Genomic DNA, 23,593 nt, shown 5'->3' on the forward strand with positions numbered 1-23,593 from the left:
GCTGGAGATGTTAAACCTCCGGTCCACCGGTCTCCCACCACTTAGCTCAAGTACCTCCCCTAACGTTAAAGGAAATGGTACTAGCCCTGATTTGCTATGACCCTGAGGTACTTGAGAGCATACCCAACAATCTGTTTGGTTTAATACGTTACCCACTAAGGAGTGATAGTCACTCAATGGATGCCGGTCCATATGGATATTAAAACTGGATTGGCATTATTGTTACAGAGCCTACAGATACGGTCTTTCTTCTTAAACTAACAATCCTTCAAAATGTTTACAAATAACCAGGTTGTTAGATCGTGTCCGGTACTCGCCTTTGCCTGGTGATTGGGTTGCTATTGGAAATTTACACCTCCGTCTCAGTCATTAGAACCTTTCTGGATCCTTTATCGACCTCACTGGTACTTTCACCGAAACAGACTGCTCTGGTTAACATCATGGTCAACAGGAAAATCCATATCACAGTCTCTTGGGGCAAGTCCATCTTACAGGAGGAGAAAAGAAGACATTTTGTAAAGGGGGTATAAGAAAATCAGTTTGAGGGGGAGAGAACTCGTTACGATAATAAGTTCTCTCGTCTTGTTGTTCTTCTTGTTCTGCTGTCCTCTCAAAGGTGCTGTCTCTCAGTTTTCCAAACGAACATTCTGGTGATGCAATATTCCTTCCCAACCGACGATCTTTCTGTAAGGAGCAAAAAATCTGGCTTTACCATTGGTCCAACTGAGGGGTGACATAGCATCTTTGAACCATGAAAACATGAGTGGGAAGATAGAGACAACAAAAAAAACAAAAGAGATAGAGAACAATTCATGTGCATATATACATTACATAACTCGACAATAACCATCAATAAGAAAAGAGAAATAAAACATTTTTTAAACATTGTCAACATTAAGAAAACATTGTTAGCATTAGAAAAACATTGTCAGACTTATTAGGCTGTCATATCTATGTGTCTAATGGTCTCCTTGAGCAGTCCCTTCCCACCAGCACCTGCATTACTCCACTGTCTGTATCTGGCCAGAAATACATTGTGGCGGAGGTCATGCTGGGGTTTGGTAGACTTCTGCAAGGACCAAGTGGATATGCAATGTGTGAATTCTTACCACTACTCGTCAGAGATGGGGATAGAGAGAGAGAAAAAAAAACATTTTTCACAAATACATTTACAACTTTTCACCTGGTCATTCCTGTGTCTTCAGTGAATGACCTCCCACTTTATTAACCGTTACCTCAGGCTTGCCTCCATTCCTAATAATCACCTTTCCTGCCTATGTGATCCCTGATTATAATGGTGTGTATTGTAATTTTGCTCATTTCTTGGTCTAGGGGGTCTAACTTTATGTGGGTTATTACAGTTGTTGGCATAATGCCCTTCTCTTCTACAATTGTAACAAATCCTTGGCTTTCTCCATGTGCTAGGGGCCTGGGGTTCCGGTCGACTTGATGCATTCTCTAGTGCTTGGATGTTCAGTGTCATCAACCGCTCTCCCTGCGCTTCTCTGGTTCTTTTGATATTTCGGTCATGCTCGATAGCGGACTCTCTTAATGCCGCAACCGAGATACCTCTCCAATGAGGTATTGAGGTTTGTACCCTAATTTTTAGTGTGTCTTTCAAGTTGCTCGCTAATACGGACACAGCTACCTCTCTGTGGTGTACATTAGTTTCAATGTCATCTATACCAGTGTACCTAGCCATATCCTGCAGAGCCCGGTGAAAATACTCTTCTGCGGATTCACCTTCTTTTTGTCTTATTGTATAGATTTTATTCCACTTTACTACTGTAGGAAAATATTCTTTCAACTGTAGATTGATTCTTTTTACATTATCTTGGTTATACTTGTTTGTTAGTGGCACTTCCTCATCTAGCTTACAATCAGTGATAAATTTCAATGAATCAACATCGGGGGGTAAACATGCCCTCAAAACTGTCCTCCAATCTTTGTTACTTGGCTCTGCAGTATGTCCTAGCACTCTAATGTATCTTTGCAAGCAACTAAGTCTTTCCTGGGATCAGGAAATTCAGACAGAATTGCTCTTAATTCTGTTCGGGAAAAAGGGCAGTACATGGCGATGTTCCTGACAGGAGTGATTCCTGAAGAGTCAGTTTCCCCATTTGGTACTGCAATTACCCTAACAGGATTAAGTCCAGTAATGTCATTCTGAATTGATTCTATGATATAAGGTACATTTGTTTGTGCGTGATGTATAATACCATACATACCTGTGGACACGACCTCACCTGACCCTCCATTAGGGGGTTTGATTACAGTTTTTACCGATTGGGTCGCATCCACCTGGATGTCTTGTGTGATGGCTTCTGGAGGAGGTGCCGACATCGTTCTGGGTTCACTTTCTTGTTGGTGTTCCTGAGGAAAGTTTAACATGGGGTGCGACTTGCATGGGTTAATAGTTGTACATTCATCAGCATTACAATTAGCATTGTTACATTTATCACACTTATTCTTATTATCTGTACTACTGTTGCTAAGAGCATTTTTATTGTTCACCCTTGTGCTTCTCTCCGCAACCACAATCCCCTCCATTGCCACCTCTCTCCTCTCAAGATGAAAGTTAGGTAAGTAAGTTACATTTCTTTGCATTTCACCCTCCTGTTGCCATATCTGTAAACAATGATAATGCTTGATTCATCTCTTTGCTGATTTGATGAGACATATCCTTCGCCTTAAATTATGCAACACCTCTGAGTCAAAACTACCTATCCCGGGAAATGGTGCCTTATCCCCCGCAGTCATTCGTGTCCATTCATCACAAAAGGTCTCAGAGTGGGGACCATATTTCCCCCACATTACTAACCGAGCAGACCCTCGGGGTCTGCAAGCCTCTGGAGTCTGAATCCTGACCTCCGACCGTCTCTGTGTTGTGCACTTGGCTGCCATTGTGGACCTTTTTAACACAGAAAAACTTCCTAAAATGCACCAAACACAGAACTTCGTTGGAAATCCTTAAAGCTCTTCCACTGAACTTCTTCTGCTCCGGGTATCCCCGTTCCGCCTTCTAGCAGACACGTGTAGCCGTTGCAGGCCCTATCTCTAGAGATTTTCCTGAGAAAATTCCCTTCCTTTTTCTTTTACACAAATCACGCTTGCATGTGCTCCCTACAACACGTATGAGGGCAAGATTTACGCATGGATATACGACCTAATATCACGTTGCGTTATTGGTCACACATACAACCGTGCGGTCCAATCGTACCACTTATAGACACTTGTTGCCCATAAATGGTAGGATCATTGGAGTCTCCCTACTGTGCTCCAAAACAGCCAGAGCGTAATACAACGAAAACTTTATCACACTCTGTTGCACGTTTTCACTCAGATCGTGCTCATCACGTTCCACATAGATCACAAAGTTCACAAAGCGGGATTATCACATAGATCACAAAGTCCACAAAGCGGGATTCAATACACTCATACCGTTTTCAACCCAATATCATTCTTATAGTTTTCTGATCAGAAAAATCATTTCCCGTAGTCTGATAGCTCTCCCCAGAGGTATTACAGTAAAGTAAGGTATTTAAACTAAGTTTTGGAAAGCTGAAATCAATTTGTGCTATTTATCACGTTGCGCTATTTATCGCGTTGCGTTATTTACCGCTTTGCGTTATTTACCGCTTTGCGTTAAAAAAAAAAATCAACTTGTGGTTTGAGTTACGTGGGCGTACACAGACGCTCCTTTGCGTAATATACGCTGCGTGCGTCTGCCTTTGGATTGCGTACGCTAGTCTTTGTTAGAGACACGTGTACGCAAAACAAAGATCCACCGTAACACAATTTCTACTTTTATCAATGTAGATGATCCCTGATCATCTACCGCACACCACACTGTCTGCCTTATCTCCCAGACAAGCCGTGTGTTGGTCTATACTTTAACTATTACCTCTACTATGAAATAACAGCAAATCTCTTTTAGCACTTTCTATCAACTATAAAAATTGGCAAACAGGAATAGTGATATACGAAATTGAAAAAGAAATGCAGATATATATGTATGCGTGCGTGTATACGCAAGACAGAAGAGAAATAAACAGTTTTAAAAGACACAAGCGTTTTGTTCTTACTTCCGGTTCCCGGATTCCTTCAGCACTCTTTATCTAAGCGAAGCAGACGCTTATCCCGTCAGCACTGCGAGACAACCTCCCACCCTTTGCTGGGGGATAATGTCTGCTGATCTACCTAGTGCAGATATGAGAAGGACAGGACGAGTCCCCAATTGACAATGCTAAATTCTTTTGTCGTATAAACAACCCTTTATGAAGTCTAAGAACACTGTACGCTGTTTACTTAAGAAGTACCGTAAGGGTACGCTAGTTGCGTAACGATCGCTCAGCCGTAGGCGAGACGCTCAAGCGTCACGTTCGCTCACGGCCCAGAGATCACAGGACAGCACGTTATTGGCTATGACTAGAGTAATGATTCGCTATGGCGTAGCGGTCGCTCGAGACCACGAGGAGATCACCAGCGGCGCAGACGCTCACAACGCTATACCTTTATGTCTAAACCTTTTATCAATGAAATACATAGAATACCTTAATGTGAATACAGGGTGTAAGTGCAACCTTGTGTAACCTGACTAACTACAAAGCTGCTTGAGCGTCACCGACGCTCAAGTGAACACTTAAAACTATAGGAAATACACAGATACTGGTTTAGGGTCCAAAGCCTATTAACTGTATTATATCTAATATACTTGTAAAAGAGAATCACAGTACAAATGATACACTACAATATAACAGATACTTCCTAACCAAAATACGATACTATCTAATACAATACAATACTAGTCTAGGGGAGATGTGAGAGAAAAGAGAAGGGAGAGAGAGAGAAATGGAGAGAGATGAGAGAAATTGGCTCACAGTAAGACAATGATTACGGAGAGAAACTTACGCACAAAGGGTATGATCGCATGCGCCTAGATATCCAGCTCCCGATTATCAGCAAGAAAACCGTTGATGAGAGTGATGTTGGATATGGTCGGCCTGCCTATTTATGCCCCACACACAATGCAATCCCATAGTCCCTACAATCCCATTGTCCATTGGACGAAGGAATTCGGCCCTGCATCATAACAAAAGGTCATAGGTTGATTCATACAGGTGGGCTGTGACGATTTCCAACAGCTCAGGTGGGTGGGAAACTGGGTTTCCCGCCGCATACCTGAGTATGAGTAAATAATAGAAATGGACATAAACTTCTTATGTCCATAACTATCCGCACGAGCGATTAATACGCTCCAAACCAACACCGGAATATTGTTAATTAAATACTCTTCCGATGGGTACCAAACACTGCTGTATGACTCCTGTTAGACCCTTTGTACAATACAAAGAGGGATTCCTCCGTTCAGGGACATTCTATATTAACCAAACTTTCAGAAACTATCAAAGGGATCATGATCTATAAACTACATTAATTATGAAAATGTGTAACGAATGAGTCGCACGCTACGACTACATACTCTTTACCGTAAATACGCATACCGAGTGCGAGCGAGTGCACACAGTAGCTGGTATGCGCCTTCACGGGAAAGCGCACGCATGCGCAGCGCGTACCAGGGTGAGGTGCAAATATGGCAATGTGTATAGAAACATTTTTCTGACTTTGACAGCGGGCTGGGACATAGTACCAGCGGTAGAGTAGTTTATATGTGTTTTCTTTAATTTTCACACAGATAGAGCTGGAGGCAGCATTGTCCCAAATATCTACCCAGTCTTCATTGTCTATAGTTACTCCCAGTTCCTTTTCCCATGCCGCTTCGTGGGGGGCTTGGGGTGTGTTGGGGTAGTCGTCAAGTAAGATGTGAGTATCTGATATGAGGCCCTTGGTGTTGGTGCGTTTCCAGCAAATGTATTCGAAGGGAGATAAGTGTCTGTGGAGGAGGGTGGTGGTAGTGGTGGAGTGGAAGTGTCTGATTTGTAGGTAGCGGAAGAAATCCGAAGAGGGGATTGCTGTTCCTTCACGAATATCCGCGAATTGTGGGAAAGTGGCATTGGAGGTAATATCGTTAACGTATAGTATACCACTCGAGCGCCAACATGTATGCATGGCTTTACCCATGCCCGGAGGAAAGGCTGGGTTGTGAAATAATGGAATTAGCGGAGATGGGTATGGGGCTAAATTGAACCGTCTATTTGTTAGATCCCATGTCGCTAATGAACGGCTTACTACAGGGTGCGAGAGGGCCGCGCGTGGACGCTGGTTTCGGTGAAGCCACAGTAGGGAAGATAATGTAGCTAGGCCCGTTTCCTCTGCCTCGATTCCCACCCAGACCTTTCGTGACCCTCCCTCGTTGCACCATTGTGCGCACTGAGCAAGTTGTGCAGCATAGAAATATTTCTTAAAGTCCGGGATACCCAAGCCTCCGCCTCTGGAGGGGCGTTGAAGCAATTTAAGTCTAACGCGGGGGCGCTTATGGTTCCAAATAAAAAGGGAGGATTGGCATTGCAGGGTCTTGAACACGTAGGTAGGGACGTAAATTGGGAGGGTCTGAAATAAATACAAAAGCCGGGGGAGTACGCTCATCTTGACGGAGTTAATTCTGCCTATCCATGATATAAAATAGCTGGACCATTCCACCAAATCTTCCTTGATTGTCTGCAATAGACGGGGATAATTTGCTTGGAAAAGTTGGTGGTGATGGTGGGTCAGGTACACACCGAGGTATTTGATTTTCTTTGTGTACCAGTTACATGGAAGGATGTTCTGGAGGTCCTGTTTGAGATCTGCTGGGATATAAAAGTTTAGGACCTCTGTTTTATTAACGTTTATTTTATATCCAGAGAACTGGGAGTATGAGGTGATCTCGGATAAGAGGGCGGGGAGGGATTGGGCTGGGTCTGTGAGGGAGATCAGGACATCGTCGGCATATAACGCTATTTTATGTTCGGATAGGCCTGTGGATATTCCACGAATAGAATTGTTGTTGCGAATTCTTGCTGCTAGGGGCTCCATGACTAGTGCGAAAATTAACGGGGAAAGGGGGCAACCCTGTCTGGTGCCGTTGGCAATCTCAAAACTGGAGGAGGAGACACCATTAACCATAACTTGGGCCGATGGGGAGCGGTAAAGTGCTTTGATCCCTTCCAAAAATTCTCAGGAGAATCCCAGTTTGCCAAGGACTGCAAAGGCAAAAGACCACGATATACGGTCGAAGGCCTTTTCCGCATCGAGGGCCAGGATGAGGGAGGGAGATTTCCTTTTTTGGATCGAATATATTAGGTCTATGGCCCTTCTGGTGTTATCAGGTGCCTGGCGTCCAGGGATGAAGCCGACCTGGTCCGGGTGGACCAGACCGGGCATCAAAGGCCCCAAGCGATTAGCTAATATTTTTGCGTATATCTTCAGGTCGACATTCAATAGTGAAATCGGTCTGTAGTTCAGGCAGCTAGTCGGGTCTTTGTCGGGCTTTGGGATTACCACTATATCGGCTCGGGTGGACTCTGGCAGGAAGGGGGCTCCCTTAAAAACACCGTTAAATAGGGAGGTTAGGTGTGGGGTCAGCTCCTTCGCGAAGAGTTTATAATATTGGGCTGTGAAACCATCCGGGCCTGGGGCGGCCGACGAGCGCATTGATCGTATGGCGGCTAATGTCTCCTCCTCCGTGATTCGACAATTAAGGGCTTCCGACTGAGAATCCGACAGGGTTGGGATTGGAGTATCAGACAAGTATGAGCGCACTCCCCCTGTCTCTTCTGGAGACTGCTGGGGTTGGTCGGGTAGGTTATAAAGGGAGCTATAAAACAAACGGAATTCTTCGGCCATCACTTCAGGGTCATATGTATAGGTTCCCCTTCGTGACGAATACAATTTATCTATTGCACCCAACGCTTGCTTGCGGCGTAGTTTGTTGGCCAGTAGGGAATCTATTTTATCCATTTTATCATAGAAGCGTTGTTGCAGCTTCCGGAGGATCAATGCCGCGCGGTTGGAGAGGAGGGTATTAAGTTGTCCCCGGAGGGAATCTATCTGAGTGAGCAGGGAAGGATTGGGGGATGCTTTATGTTTGGATAGAAGGGTGGCTATTTCTGTTTCAAGGGAGGATATCTCTTGCGCGGCTTTTTTCTTAAGAGCTGACGATTTTGCTAATAAGGCTCCGCGAATCGTAGCTTTGTGGGCTTCCCAGAGAACATTGAGCGAGATATCGGGAGATGTGTTTTCGGTGAAGTAGTGTGTGATTGCTAGTCTGGTTTCCTCTAATGCTGAGGGGTGTTGTAATAGCGAGTCGTCCAGACGCCATTTGTATCTCTTACGCGGCACGCGGTATATATCTATGAGGAGATAGACCCCAGCGTGGTCCGTCCATGACAGAGGTGTAATGCCCGTGTCCGAGATCAGTGGCATGAGGGCAGAGGAGATGTGGATCATATCGATCCTGGAGTAGTGTTGGTGTGGGGCTGAAAAATGTGTGAAGTCTTTGATGTGAGGGTGTTGAGAACGCCAAGTGTCACAGAGGCCGTGATGTTTCATGATGGCGGTAAGTGTGCGGGAGGCCCGAGGGAGGGTTGATATAGAAGCATGCGGGGGGGGGGGCAGATCTGTCTAGTAAGGGGTCGATTATGGTGTTGAAGTCGCCACCCATAATAATGCTTCCTTGTGCTTCCCGTGATAAGCGTTTAGAAAGAGCGTCGAAAAACAGAGACTGGTCTTGGTTGGGGGCATAGATAGAGACCAGTGTGAGAGGCGTTGAGCGGAGGGTACCCATTACCATGAGGAAGCGTCCTTCTGGGTCTGTCACTGTCCTAGAGTGGATAAACGGGATGTTACGGCGAACTAATAAGGCCACACCCCGTTTTTTACAGTCTGCCGAAGCAAAGTAGGACTGGGAGAACCATTTGCCCTTAAGCTGGGTATGGGGACCGGTGAGATGTGTTTCCTGGAGAAATGCTATGTCGATTTTCTCACGTCAGCAGGCGCTCAGGAACACAGTGCGTTTCCTAGGGGAGTTTAGGCCATTTACATTGGCCGAGAATATTTTAAGGGACATGGCTGTTTGCGTGGGGAAGTATGACATATTGCCCTAAAGGTCCAGTAACGTACCGCCCGCGCCAGGAGAGGGCCACCCCTCCGGGCCTAGCAAGAAAAGGAACGGGAAGGTCAGGCAGAGGTCGCCAGAAGAGGGAAAGAAAGAGGAAAATAGAGAAGAAAAAGAAACACCCCAAACGGGGAAACATCCCTAAAGTTGTGGGTCCCATTCGGGGACCGCCAGGGAGAAAGCATTGCATCAATAACATTGTAAGCATCAGTAAGGGATTATGGGGGGGTAACCAGGGTGCCATGTGGGAGGGCCTAGGGTGCCCGGGCCACAAGGGTCGGGGTCAGCCTTTTAAACTATATCGGACATATTACAGTATAGGACAGTGAGAACTGTGTCCAGACAACAAGAAATTTAAACGTAAATTCAAAATGGGGAGGGGGAGAAAGGAGGGAGGGAGGGAGAGACTCACACAAAAAAAAGGGGATATAAACAGGGGTGGGGAGGGGGGAGGATAAACCACAGGGGTGCAAGTAAGTATGGCTTAGTTATAACAGCAATAACAGAAAATAATTACGATACTGGCAGAAGGATGGAGGTCGGGTCATCCACGACTTTGGCTCAGTTCAATGCGCGCAAGTGTTGCGCCAGCATGACGTGTATGATCCACAGTGGGGGGATCCCCAAGTCAGGGAGGGTCTTTGTCCGCGTTACGCTGTCGGGTCACCCTTGTCCAGTCGGGGAGGGGTGGCGGAGGGTGCGGTGTTTTCGATGAGGAAGTCGCCAACTCTGCTACGGGTGATGCTGGGAGGAGATCTAACTTTGCCAGTAGTTCCTGTCCCTGGTTTAGGGTCTTGACTGAGTGGACAAGGTTGTTGACCGAGACATGGAGTTGAAAGGGGAATCCCCATCTGTATCTGATCTGATGCTGACGCAGGATCCGGGTGACCGGCTGGAGGTCCCGCCGTTTCTGGATCGTGGAGGGGGCTAGGTCCTGATAAATCTGTAGTTGCATACCCTTAAACAGGGTCTCCGGTGAGTCTCGAACGGAGGACAAGATTTTCTCTTTCGAACGGAAGTAATGGAAACGGATAATCACATCCCTGGGTGGTTGGGCAGGAGACGGTTTTGGACGGAGTGCTCTGTGTGCCCTGTCGCAGAGGCATTCTTCGTCTGTGAGGTCTGGTGTTATGTGCGTGAAGAAATCTCTCAGAAATGCCGGCAGCGATGTTCCGAGGACCGATTCCGGGATGCCGCGTATGCGTAGGTTATTTCTACGCGAGCGATTTTCTTGGTCCTCTTGTCGCTCTTTGAGGGTCTCCATTTCTTCGTGCAATCTAGTGAGCTCACTGTCAAGTCGGTGTTGGGAGCGACAGAGATCGTCTGTCTTGGTTTCCAATGTGTCTGTTCGATTGCCAAGGGCTGTAAGGTCTGATTTAAAGTCGGCTATGGCGTTCGAGAGTTCCTGTTTGAACGCAGATTGTACCCCCTCCAGTAGGCTCGACATGACCTCCTGTATCTGAGGGTCGATACCTGTTTCCGATGAGCACGGAGAGGGGGGGGAGCCTGCGGACATGTTGGGGTTCTGTGGGCCCTTAGGTTTTGAGCCAAAGAAGTTAGTCGGGACTTGTGTTGCTTTTTTATTTTTAGACATAGTGGCATGTATGTACCAAAAAAAAAAGGGGGGGGGGGTGAAGGTGGAGGTGAAAAAAGAAGGGAGTGAAAAAATAGTTGACGGGGGGACACAGTTCAGGGTCCGTATATTAGTCCGGGGAGATCGGACTGCTTTCCGTTTTAGGTTTGCACCGGTCTCCTTTGCAGCTGGTGAGGTGAATGGTGGGAGCCCCAGGAGGGTCGGGGGGCGGAGGAGGGTGTCTTGTCAGGTTCGTAGGAGTTGGTCGGTGTTCAAAATTATTTCGTGTTCCTGATTTCTGTTATTGTAGATCAAGTAGCTCACCGTAGCGGCCTCCCGAGGGGGATAAATTTGTCTTCTTCAGGTGTCCTAACCTTTGAGTTGGGGATAGTGTGCCTGAGCGTTATAGATAGATTCGTATTACTTAGTTATGGCACTTTATTATCCTGCGTTAACTCATCTTAAGAGTGGGTCGGGAACATGACGTCGGGGGCTGGGCTTTCCCAGGCGTCAGCTCCGGTGTCGAGGTAGGTTGCGGCTTAACCCTTCATCCCGTGGCCCCGGTTTACCCCGTGGATATTAAAGCTCTTTCATGGTTGTCGCCACTGCGGGCGGTAGTGCGGGCAGAATCTGTGGGCCTGCACGGGTGAGAGGTGTGTGGTATAATGCAATTTATCTTCACCCTGGCTAAATGCCAGAAAGCAAAATGGAGGTTCCGGGTTCGTGTCACAGGATTCTATGGGGCAGGGGTGCAGATCGGGAATAATTGCTGTGGCAACAGCAGGTACTCACCACCCTCCAAGTTGACCAGGCATTGAAGGTAAATCAGCCCGCTGAATGTGTTTTACAGCTTTTCAGGGCTTCCCTTAGGTGAGCACAGCTCTCTCCAGCTTATGGCCCGGGAATCCAAGATGGCCGCCGCAGCTCACACAGGGCAGTCCACCCTCCTCAGAAATCTCCTGTGGGGCTGGTGGAGGTGCTGAGGCTCTCTCCAGGTGCCAGGGGGTGCTCAGCCAAGCCAGGGGGGGAAGGTCCGATGTCCTGGGGGTTCCGGTGCGGCCGCGCTCCGGTCCCGGAGCTCCCGGCCGGGGTATCCCCAAACTCCAGGCCCCGGCTGCAGGTCGCGTAGTAGGCCTCGGCGGCCGGAGGTAGCCGGAGGATGCAGGCCCGGTTCGTCAGCCACCCAGCTCCGCTGTGCAGGACCACGGGGGTAGACGAGGTCACCACAGCCCAGCGCAGTACCTCTAGGAGGGCTGGAGGAGTTTTCTTGGCTCCCGCTGAGGGCTCCGGAGCCCGGCCCCGTTAGGCGCCAAAATCGAGGCCCCGGCTTCACCAGGAGGGGAAGGCCGCAGTCCGCAGAGACAGCCAAGGCCGCCTCCCGACTCCGCAGCTCGCTTCCCTGTTGGGGGCTACTGAGGGCAGAGGCAATAAGGTATGTGGAGGTGGGAGCAGGGTACTTTTATGGGGGTAAATTTGGGTTTTGAGCCCTTAGGTAGCAGGAGCTCATGAGAGGTGCTTCTGTCCTCACTGCTAGCCAGGCCACGCCCCCCCGTTTTTGAGGGTTTTTTGTAAAATAAACCTGAATCCAAAACACACCCGAATCCGACAAATATTTTCCAGGGAGGTTTTGCCAAAACATATCCGAATCCAAAACACGGCCGTGGAACCGAATCCAAAACCAAAACACAAAACCCAAAAAATGTCTGGTGCACATCACTAATGTCTATCATAGGTTACTAAACCTAAATAAAAGAGAGATAGATCTATTGAAGCACGGACAATTCTTGTCCGATTACTATCGTAAAAAACAGATCCCAGGTGGCTTCCGAGTGAAGAATATCCCACCATCGGCCGCAATAACCCTGTGTTTTGCAGATGATGGTGCCAGATTCTTAATAAATGCTCACTAGATCTATTGTTATTGGTGATAGAGGAGGTGGGCATTGTGCTCAAAAAGTGAGAAATGATTCCACACTGCAGGCTGATGAAACTGAGGACTTGCTTGTAAAATTAAATGCTCAGATTGATAAACATAAAAATTATCTTTTTAACTTTAAATGGATTAAATTGAAAGTTTAAAGAGACTACTGTGATCATAGGGTATATGGTTGGCTAGTAGGAAATTACACATTCACACATAGATCTAGAGACCCTAGATATAGACCTGGCCCTTATCAATTTGAACAATATTCAACAGCTTTGTCTTCTGGGAATACTCTGATTCTCAGACCCAGCAACAACAACCTTTTTCTCACGTAACTACGCAATCACAACTAGACCCTATGCAGGTAGATGCCAGAGGCCCCACCCAAGGAGGGGCTCCCATAAAAAAATAAAAAAAACACAGAAGATTCCGCAAACAAAATAATTCATATTTCATTGGTAGTCTTAAATTCGGATCAGGAAAGTGTATTATCACGTGGACTGTCATTTATACCAACTGTTACATTTAATCCAATGAGGTGAAAAATTGATAACTATAACCTCTCATGTAAATTAAGATTGAAAGAAAAATTCAGTGGCAGTACAGGTGACTCTACTGATGATACTGGTAGGAAATTTAAGAAAAGTAGTTCCTATGACCCTTTTTCTAATAATATCAACATCAAAACGTTTTTGTACACGGATTTTCCAATATGCTCTATATTGTATACATTACCCAAGGTACATAAGTGTTTAGAAAGACCTCCTGGCCGACCTATTATATTGGCCAGAGGTTCCCTATTCCAACCAGTAGCACGATACCTTGATACTTATCTATAACCTTGTGTAAAAAATATACCAAGTTATATTAAAGATACTGGTGATTTCATTAAAGATCTTAAATCCCTTGTTATCGATGTTGATACACATCTATTTGTAAGTATGGATGTCACTTCGCTCTGTACGGTTATACCTCATGAAGCTAGCATTGCAACAATTAGAAAATCCCTCCTTGCTAATTACCATCAAGCGCCACCCATAAAATTCCTGCTGGATTTGCTAGAAATGACTCTGACTTGCAACTATTTTAAGTTTGGTGGCCGATATTACCTCCAGATGTCCGGGACAGCGATGGGGAGTAATTTAGGCCTGGCGTATGCTAACCTTTATATGGACAAATATGAGCAATGTTATATATTCCCAGAGTTTGGGTGTAATATCGGCTACTATAAATGCTACATTGATGACATATTCCTACTGTGGTCTGGGGATAAGGCCTCAGTTGAGAGTATGGTGACATGCCTTAATCAGTTAGATATGCCTATTCATTTCACTATGGTTTGTGATTGTAAACAGATTCATTTTCTTGATTAGACTGTGTTTGCAACCAGTGGGGGATATGGACATTAATTATACAGGAAGGCCCCCGATCGCAACACACTTTTACACTACAATAGCTATCATCCTAAATCCCTCAAGGAAAGTCTTCCTATCTCACAACTCATCAGGGTTATGAGGAATAATACCGATGAGGAGACACTAAGGGTCCAACTAATGGAAATGCAGCATAGATTCCTTGAAAGAGGTTACCATCCTGATGTGATCGAGAATTGTTTACATAAAGCCGAGCATTGGTTTAAGTATGGAAGAGATAAATCATCAAATAAAGGGAAGGAACCTTTTGTCTTTTTTACAACCTTCGACACAGGCATCCATGCGACCAGAACTGCCATTAAGAAGAATTGGGGGATTGTGGCTACTGATGGTGTATTCATTAATTCCCACCCTAAGAAGCCCCTTGTTGCCTATAGGAGCGGTACGAATTTACGCAACATACTTATGCATCCAGACATGTCTGCCAGTAAGGAGAAAGAGCACTGGTTACCTCCTGTGAAGATGGGATGCTTAAGGTGCCCACACTGCATGACCTGTAGGAGCTTAATTACAGGTAGCACCTTTTCCCACCCACAAAGTGTTCAGAGAATTCCCAATGAACATCGGTTGACATGTACTTCTGACTTTGTCTTGTATATCCTATTATGCCCCTGCTCATTGGTATATGTGGGCAAAATTATAAGACCCTTTCGTGAGCGTATATCTACTCATCGCTCCACTATTAGATTGGCATTAAAGACAATTGGTTTCGATAAGCCTGTAGCACGACATTTTGTTCAGCACCAACATCAATATGTTGTTTGATCAAGTACCACCATTGCAGAGGGGAGGCGATCATGCGAAAGTCCTTCTATGCAGGGAGGCTCATTGGATACACAAATTGGAAACGGTGCGGCCAAAAGGCCTTAATGACTCTATACAGTGGAGTATTTTCCTTTGATATGTCTGGACACTGCTATGGGCCTGGATACGTACATATTTACTTTTTATTTTTATTTTTTTATTTTTTATTTTATATATTGTTTTTTCCACACTAAGTGTGTGGTGATCGGTGGTCCTATACTATATTGGTCCATAGTGATTGTGAACTTATTGATACCACGATATGGTATGTTCTGAAATGTACCCTTCCTTAAATAGAACCTTGATTGTTTTTAATAATTGCGGCTTTTATGTTCCCAATAACTTACATTATATTGTTTATATAGTATCTATATGTAATAAAAAAATCTAAGTGAAATAGTTAAATTTTGTATTATATTTTAGTTATAATTACCATTATGGCCTACAGGCTTTGAGTAAATTTAATATTAAGTCTTTGTTAGTACTGTTGCTAAGCAACGGGCGGAGCGGAGATTGTGCTGCTCTGAGCGGATGTTGTCACCCGGTCGGGGCGGGACGTCCTGTGAGGGTTTGTATACCCTGTATGGATGTGCCTCACCGGTCTGTGCATTGACCTCACTTTCGCCGGCGTGTGTAGCATTGATGTGATGGGAGTATCCGTGTGGATGCATTCCACCGGTTTAGTCTCTACCCTCACTTCCACCGGCATGCGGCCCATGGGGAAGGCGCGCTCATGGTGTGAGAGGTACAGCTGTGATTGCCTAGCATTATGGGTTGATAGTAAGACCTGGGAGCATGAAAGTTGCTTTCTATCAATGTATGTATGTTTGTCTGTTATGTATTTTTGGTGTTTTCTTCCTGGAGCACCATGTTTTTGATGTTACACTATGTCTGTAATTGAAGGGGGTATATGTTGATGTAATGTGCTGACAATGTTTGAACCTTGACAAAGGTCCCAGGGGGGACCGAAACGTCGGCATCATCTCTGTACCCATGCAGTATTAAAATGTGATGATTCTAAGAATGGAATGGTGAGTGCACTCCTTAAATTGGATTAAACATTTGTGAGCGAGGATTACTTTCTTCTGCTTATAAGGACAGTGTCACCTCAGCAAGCTGAATATTTTTTATGTGTGCGCTTGTATCTTTTGGAACATATATATATATATATATATAAAACTGCGGCACTCAGACGGACTTGGTAATCATTCATTGTACAAATAAGTTATTTTAATGTTTCAGAATTTTTATTCCGTCTTCATATATCATGTCAATAGTAACCCTATCAGGGGATTATTACTGTTAGTCATATTACATGTATACTGCCATACTTGAAGATTCCTAATGGAGACATAGCAAGATTTAATATCATCTCCTAGCTTGTTATGTGGAGATTAAATCTTGACCAAACAATGAATCTAAAATGTCATATATGACAAATATCACTCATAATACCAAGATACCTTTATATCTTTCACGTGCACCATGAGGAAGGAAAAAGGATGAAATTCACTTAAAGATAGGCATAGTCAAATACCCGTTAAGGCCACATAGTTGTCCTATACCAATCATATAGATCCACTGTGCCTCTAATTGATGTAGTCTCTTGCCTCTGTCGCCACCATTTGCTTCATGAATGGACTAAACATTTTTCCCATAGAACACAAGCCTCGTGGGCAATTAATGAGATAATGTATATAACAATTGCACTGAAGCATGTCAGTGGAAACAATGACAAATGTAACCCCAGAGTGTGGCTGGTAGAATATTTTGGACTGCAGCATATAGCTGCAGGTAACACTCACCAGGCACCTGTAGCATCCTCCTGCTTTAGTCTGAAGAGTAGGTGTTAGTCTCAATAAGATATCTGTTCTCATTACTAAAGAAGGGTCCACCGTTATCTTGACTAGTTTTCTGCAACTAGTCACACCATGGATTATTAGCATAAAACCTTCATCTATTGTTCTCAGCTGCAATACAATACAGAGAACAATACAGCAGGGGATTAAGTCATTAAAGGGGGGGTTTAGTCCGATTGGCCAGTCTCAGTTCATCGTATTAAAGGTCAAGATAAATGTGGACCCATCTGTAAATCTCTTAATTTTTTTCCACATAAACAAATTGAGCCCTTCTCATCTATCCCTTTAATAGTATTAACTGAGCCACGGCAGTCAGATTTAATCCCCTGCTGTAATGACTTAATCCCTGCTGTAATGACTTAATCCCCTGCTGTATTGTTCTCTCTGTATTGTATTGCAGCTGAGAACAACAGATGAAAGGCTTATGCTAATAAACCTTGGTGCACCTAGGTGCAGCAGATAAGCCTAGATGAGCGTGGCTCCATCTGTATAGCAAGAAATAACTTTTCATTCTTTTCATTTTTTGAGGTCCTTCTTGTATTAAAGGTCAGAACGATTTAACAGATTTGACAATCATTTTTTTCTCAGAGTTGTATTCATGGACCCCGTACAAATGATCTGTCTTCTCTGAAGTGTCTATTGACTTATTTTGTAAGAGACCACCGGGCAGAATCTTATCTACTTTACATTTGGCTTCTTATGTAAAGCATCAGGATAACCTTTGTGTTTAAAGTTGTCCAACATCAAAGACATTGTGTCACCGAGCTAGGCTGGGGTTGTTGTGAACTCGGGGGTTCTCCCGATGGTAGGGGAGAGGAACCACAGTTGGGTCGGAACATGGATGGCTTAATATAGGTCTTCCTCATACAGGACTCTGACAGTAAAGCTTGGTGAAAATATTAAAGAAATTTATTGCAGGAAGAGAGCAACACCATGTCACATAGCAGAGAAGGAACGTATGGGGAAATGTCCAGGCCTATAGGAGAACTTGTAAGCAATGCTAAGGATTCCAGGAAAAGAAGTACTTGTGAGTGTTGGTACAAGATAATAATGACTGAAGAACTTGTAAGTGATGTTTTTAAAGATACTGGTGATTTGAAGAGCTGGTGAATGGTGATTAAAGACTCTGATGATTTGGAACACTTGTGAGCGGTGGTTAAAGACACTGATGATTTGTATAACTTGAGAGCGGTCACTGAAGATACTGATGATTTATAGAACTTGAGAGCGGTGGTTAAAGACACTGATGATTTTAGAACTTGAGAACGGTGGTTAAAGACACTGATGATTTGTATGACTTGAGAGCGGTGATTAAAGACACTGACGATTTGTAGAACTTGAGAGCGGTGATTAAAGACACTGGTGATTTGTATGACTTGAGAGCGGTGATTAAAGACACTGATGATTTGTAGAACTTGAGAACGGTGGTTAAAGACACTGATGATTTGTAGAACTTGAGAGCGGTGATTAAAGACACTGATGATTTGTAGAACTTGAGAGCGGTGGTTAAAGACACTGGCAACTTGCAAAACTTGGTAGCGGTGGTTAAAGACACTGATTACTTGTAGAACTTGAGAGTGGCGTTTAGCCCGCAGCACACGCTGATTCCAAGAAGCACTGGTGACTGGATTGCAGAGGAACACACCAGCCGCAGTATACGCTGAACTGTGCAGCAACTGGCACCTGGAAGTGCCGGAGACACTGGGGTACGACTGCAGAGAGATTCGTCAGGAAAAGGAGCACTGGCATCCACGTCAGGGGAAAAGACGATACTCAGGTGCCGAGGCTCTGCCCGGCATCTGACTTTGAATCTCGCGCCTCCGCTGGATTGGCGGAACAGTCTGATGACGTCACCTGCTCCCCGCCCATGTGATGCCGGGTGTAATGGCGGCGCCCCTGCCCCGGGGAACCGCCTGGAGCCGCGCCAGCTAGACGCCGGAGCCCGTGGACCACCGAAGGCGGAGGCCGCAACACAGACCAGCAGGCACGCAGGGGTAAGCACGGTGAACACCGCCTATGACGTGTGACACATTGAACCTTCCAGATTTTCTTCAAAGCTTTTGATTCTCTTCATTCTTAATTGCTGTGAGAATTGTAAGCCACACTTCAGGACCAGAAGGTGATGACTTTGGGGTTGAAGGAGCATATTCCTATCCATGGCTTATGAATAAATTGACATTTGTATCTTGTTGCCTGATTTGGAGAAATTAAATCAAACTAATGTATTTGCTGAAGATCCATTTTGCATGTGGATTTATTGGAACAGTTATAATTATTGATGCGTTCCATTTGATTTTGAAATGCTAACTTGAACTCAGGAGATTCTAGGTACTGCTACTAAGCTTTCATCTACTGATCCCAGTAAGCGAGCAGGGCACAAAGGATCAATATTGTAAATAATTTCTCAAATTGAGGGAGTTTTTTACAAAACAGAGCTACATTTCAGTTATTCTTACTCTTTGTTCATTTTGTTACTACAATAATTGTTGGACCCACTCAAAACCAAAACTAGAGAGAAAGCTTGGCACAAATGGACTGAAACTGAGATTAATTGTTTTTTGCATGTTATTATTATTATTATTATTATTATTATTATTATTATTATTATTATTTTATGGCACCGCAAAGCGCCTTATAAAGTACATAAATAGATACAGCATGAATAAAACAAGAAGAAAGGTACTTTACAGTACAGAACATTGCAGGACATGGACATGGTGTATAAACATTTCTGCCAGCCATCTTAGTACCCAAATAAACAGCAGGACAGCAGAACCAAATGGTTAGGTGCTGTTATAAGAAGTGGGGTGCAGATGATGGTGTAAGTGAGGGAAGGAAAAACATATGTAGACAGAGGACCCTGCTTGTGAGAGCTTGCAGTCTAAAGGATGCATGAACACAAATGGTGAGGTTTTGCATTCAGTACAGGTGCAGATGCAAATTTATGAGTTTTTGCATATCTACAATCTATTATGAGTCATATGGTACTTGAACACATCTGTCTTTCGACAAAATTGGGCATTTTGGGATGACAACCATGGGATTCCACAGAACCATCTTGTCCTTTAGGAGTGTCAATGGGTTGGATGGGTTTCCGCAAGTAGATGCAGCATTAAGCCTACCGATTCTCTCATCGGCGCAAAGTGCAGTAGTAAATCTGGGTTCTGCGACTGATCGCAACTACAGACCTTTTATGTGCCTCTCAGAATCAGTCCGAAAGTGATGAAGATAATGACACTCACAAAGGAGTCCTGTAGGAAACTGTATTTATTACTAGTTGGGCCAGTGATATTAAACTAGCCAAAAAGACAGCTGTGGTTGTCCCTGGGAGCAATTCCATAAAATACTGTAGATCAAATATGAAAAAGTCTAATATGTTGTAAAAGTAAATATAATTCAGAAGATACAATCAATATAACATTTAGCGTTTAATTCCATTTTCTGGATTCTGATATATTGGGATTTTTCTGTAACACATCCATGGGTTCTGAGTGCACTAACAATACTGTATGTGTCCTTAGTGTTCTACCAGGCCCCGCTATCTCTTCTTACTGTCATATTGTATGTAGGATTTCTGGTGTCTTGAATGATTTTCAAATATGTATAACAGTGATGTCTAGCAATGTCCAAGTGTGGATCATCTAGTCTTAGACACTGACGTTATCCTGATATATTTATCAAATGCTGTATGAAAGTCCTTATTTCTGAAGCTATAGATGATAGGGTTAATCAGTGGTGTCACCACAGTGTACAGCAGAGACAGGATTTTACTGAAACCGTGTGACTTTGCTTTGGTTGGAAGAGAATAAATACTTGTCAGGGCTCCATAAAATAAACAGACAATGACCAGGTGCGAGCTGCAGGTAGAGAAGGCCTTATGTCTTCCAGTAAGAGATGGGATTCTTAGGATGGTGGACACAATATAGACATAAGAAATAATAATGATTAAGAATGGGATAATAACTAATGGGATTGAAAGCAAGTTAGGTACAAGTTCGGCCACATAGGTATCTGAGCAGGAAAGTTCCAACAAAGGAGTAATATCACAGAAAAAATGGTCAATCACATGTGGTCCACAGAACCACAACTTACTCAGAGCTATAGCTTCATTTAGTAGCACGGAAAAACTTATCACCCAACACATTATACCTAATTTAAAGCAAAACATGTGGCTCATTATAGTCGTGTAATGCAGCGAGTTACATATGGCCAAGTAACGGTCATAAGACATCACTGTCAGAAGGAGACACTCTGAACATTCTGTGGAACAAAAGAACAAGTATTGAGAGATACAGCCCAAAAGAGAAATAAGTCCACCTTCATTAAGGATAATAGACAACAAATTGGGAACTATATTTGTGGTCAACAATATGTCACACATAGAAAGTTGAGTAAGAAAGAAGTACATAGGAGAATGGAGATTCTTGCTGTGAGACACCAGTAAAATTGTCATGATGTTCCCACATATGGTCATCCAGTAAATTATGAAAAACAGACTGAAGGTTAAAACCTTATGATGATGAAGGCTTGGAAATCCTAACAGAATGATTACTTTAATTACTGTCATATTTCTCACCTAAAAAAGAGCAGAATCATTCATTGGTGTATGTTTGGTTCCATACAGGTTCATTGTCAGTCAAGAATAAATATTACTACAGTAACTACAGAAGTGAGTAAAACACTAAACCATGGTGATGCATGTCATGGAATTTCATTGACTTTTACACATATTATGCAAAGTGGTCAAATGTGTACAGGATGATAGTATTATAGTTATTTATGTAGTACCCCAATTTATGTAGCACTGTAGAGAGATTATTTTGTTAATCACATCTCTTCCTGTATAACTGAATCGAACAATTATGGACCAGATGTTCTAAGCCATGAAAAGTGATAAATTGCACGTGATAAAGTACCAACCAATCAGCTCTTAACTGTCATTTTTCAAAGCCTGTAATATGACTGGTAGGAGCTGGTTGACAGGTACTTAATCACCATTCAATTTATCACTCTCCAAGGCTTGATAGATCTGGGCCAATGTTTTTTTATTGAAATGGCTCTCGATATCAAAGAATGTCTTTGTTTGGCATCATACAGTATACATATCAACATCATCATTTTAAAATTATTTTTTAAAAGCCAAGATTAATAGAGAAAAAACTCAGGCAACAAAGGGTTAAACCAATCTGTCCTTTTTTAAAAAGCTGTGAAACTTTTATTATTTTCAACATGATACAAGAGTAAATTTACAATCATTGTAAAGGGAGTAAATTTGTACAATGCTGGCTTGTCTATATTGTATTGTGTCCACAGTAAAAATGTAATGTGTTGTTGATGATTCTATTGGTAACTTACCTTTAGAGCTTCTTCACTAACTTCAATGTTTTCTGTAACATTTGTCTCCCAACTGTGCAGTGGTATCAACATTCCCATGACTGCAGTAGGTGTTCATGTACCTGTTTCAGCATCCGTTAATAAGAATTCTGTAACTGTCACTATTGCAGAGACAATACTGTATCCTCACCGTTGGTACAGGAAGGCTATGAACGATTTTCTATAATTGTATATATATAGAACTCAGGTGGCAACTCCAAGGTCCTCTATTCTCTGCAGATTTTTTTGATCTCTTGTGTGTTACACATTAATTAGCCAGTTTAGAGTTAAAGCTACTCAATCTGTGACAAATTATGAATAATGAATAAACACAGTTATGATTATAAATACATTTTAGAAATAAGCATGTGTACATTTTCTTGGCAAGATCCTGATAACACTCTAGTAATAATGTAAATGATGATGATGATAATGATGATGATGGTGATTAATCAGGACCAACTTTACAAGCTATGTCAATGAATAACCACATCTGACCCTTTGTGCACATAGGCACTCATTCCGAGTTGATCGCTCGCTAGCTAATTTTAGCAGCAGTGCAAATTGTTAGGACCTCCAGCCCTGTGCTGCCACGTCGTCATGGCAACCGGGAGACAAGTGCTAGCGGAGTAACCTGAGCACAGCTGATACTCCGGTTCGGGGCTTTTGCTGTGCAGTGGTTATAGGCGCTGTGCACGGCAGGGGATCCGGTGCTGGTTTTTGTGTGCACAGTCTGTGAGGTCTGAGTGGGGCGTGGACAGCACCTGCTTTATAAACCCTCTTCTCAGGTTAAGCAGATGCTGCTGAATCTTTGTTGGTTAGTTAGTTCCTGAAAGTTAGCCAGTACTGTGTAGCTTTGTATTTGTTGTTGCTTACTGCAAATAGGTCTGGGAATTTGGTACTACACTCTGCCAATCCAGACCTAGCAGTAAAACTGGAGATAGTCGTTTAACTTGCTGGGGTTCTTTTGCTACTCTGTGAACTTAGCAAGTTTGCGGCTGTATTCTCAGACTTGCCTGCCTAAATCCTTTCTCACTGTGCAAGGTGTTCTGGTGTCAGTTTAGTGGCAGTAAGCTGAACCAGTGCACTGTAAGTGAGGATTAGGATTGTGGAGACTCTGTATCTATCATTCCATATCAGACCAAGGAGTTTACTGCCACACCCGTTGGTAACCCTTTAGGGTTTTGCTGTTGCCCTTAGCAACAGCATTTCGGGTTCTCTACGTATTAAAACACAACATCTTGCTTTTTCCATCTGAGCATTCCAAATACTAGGGAGACACCCAGTTTCTTAGCCTCTGAGCTTCTCTGTTCACTTTGTGTTTATTTATTACCCTATCACCTTCTGTGTACGTAATGTCATATTCCCCAGTCTGTCTGTGAGTTCATTTGTTTTGCATCCCTATCCGTTCAGACACCAGTACATTCCTGCAGGCACTGGTGTGCATAACAGTTCAGACACCAGTACATTCCTGCAGGCACTGGTGTGCATAACAGTTCAGACACCAGTACATTCCTGCAGGCACTGGTGTGCATAACAGTTCAGACACCAGTACATTCCTGCAGGCACTGG

The 23,593-nt window shown here is 43.8% G+C and overlaps 1 protein-coding gene across 1 annotated transcript; it reads right to left on the bottom strand.

Moving 5' to 3' along the window:
- Positions 1–20,285: 20,285 nt before the first annotated feature.
- LOC134934003 (olfactory receptor 6B1-like) lies at positions 20,286–22,081 on the bottom strand. Its single transcript, XM_063929528.1, has 2 exons — positions 22,004–22,081; positions 20,286–21,224 (listed from the first exon to the last, which is right to left on the bottom strand). The coding sequence occupies exons 1-2, from the start codon at positions 22,079–22,081 to the stop codon at positions 20,286–20,288; spliced, it is 1,017 nt and encodes a 338-aa protein (XP_063785598.1).
- Between the last annotated feature and the right edge of the window lie 1,512 nt (positions 22,082–23,593).

This window comes from Pseudophryne corroboree, chromosome 6 (genome assembly GCF_028390025.1).
Source record: "Pseudophryne corroboree isolate aPseCor3 chromosome 6, aPseCor3.hap2, whole genome shotgun sequence".
Classification (NCBI taxonomy): domain Eukaryota; kingdom Metazoa; phylum Chordata; class Amphibia; order Anura; family Myobatrachidae; genus Pseudophryne; species Pseudophryne corroboree.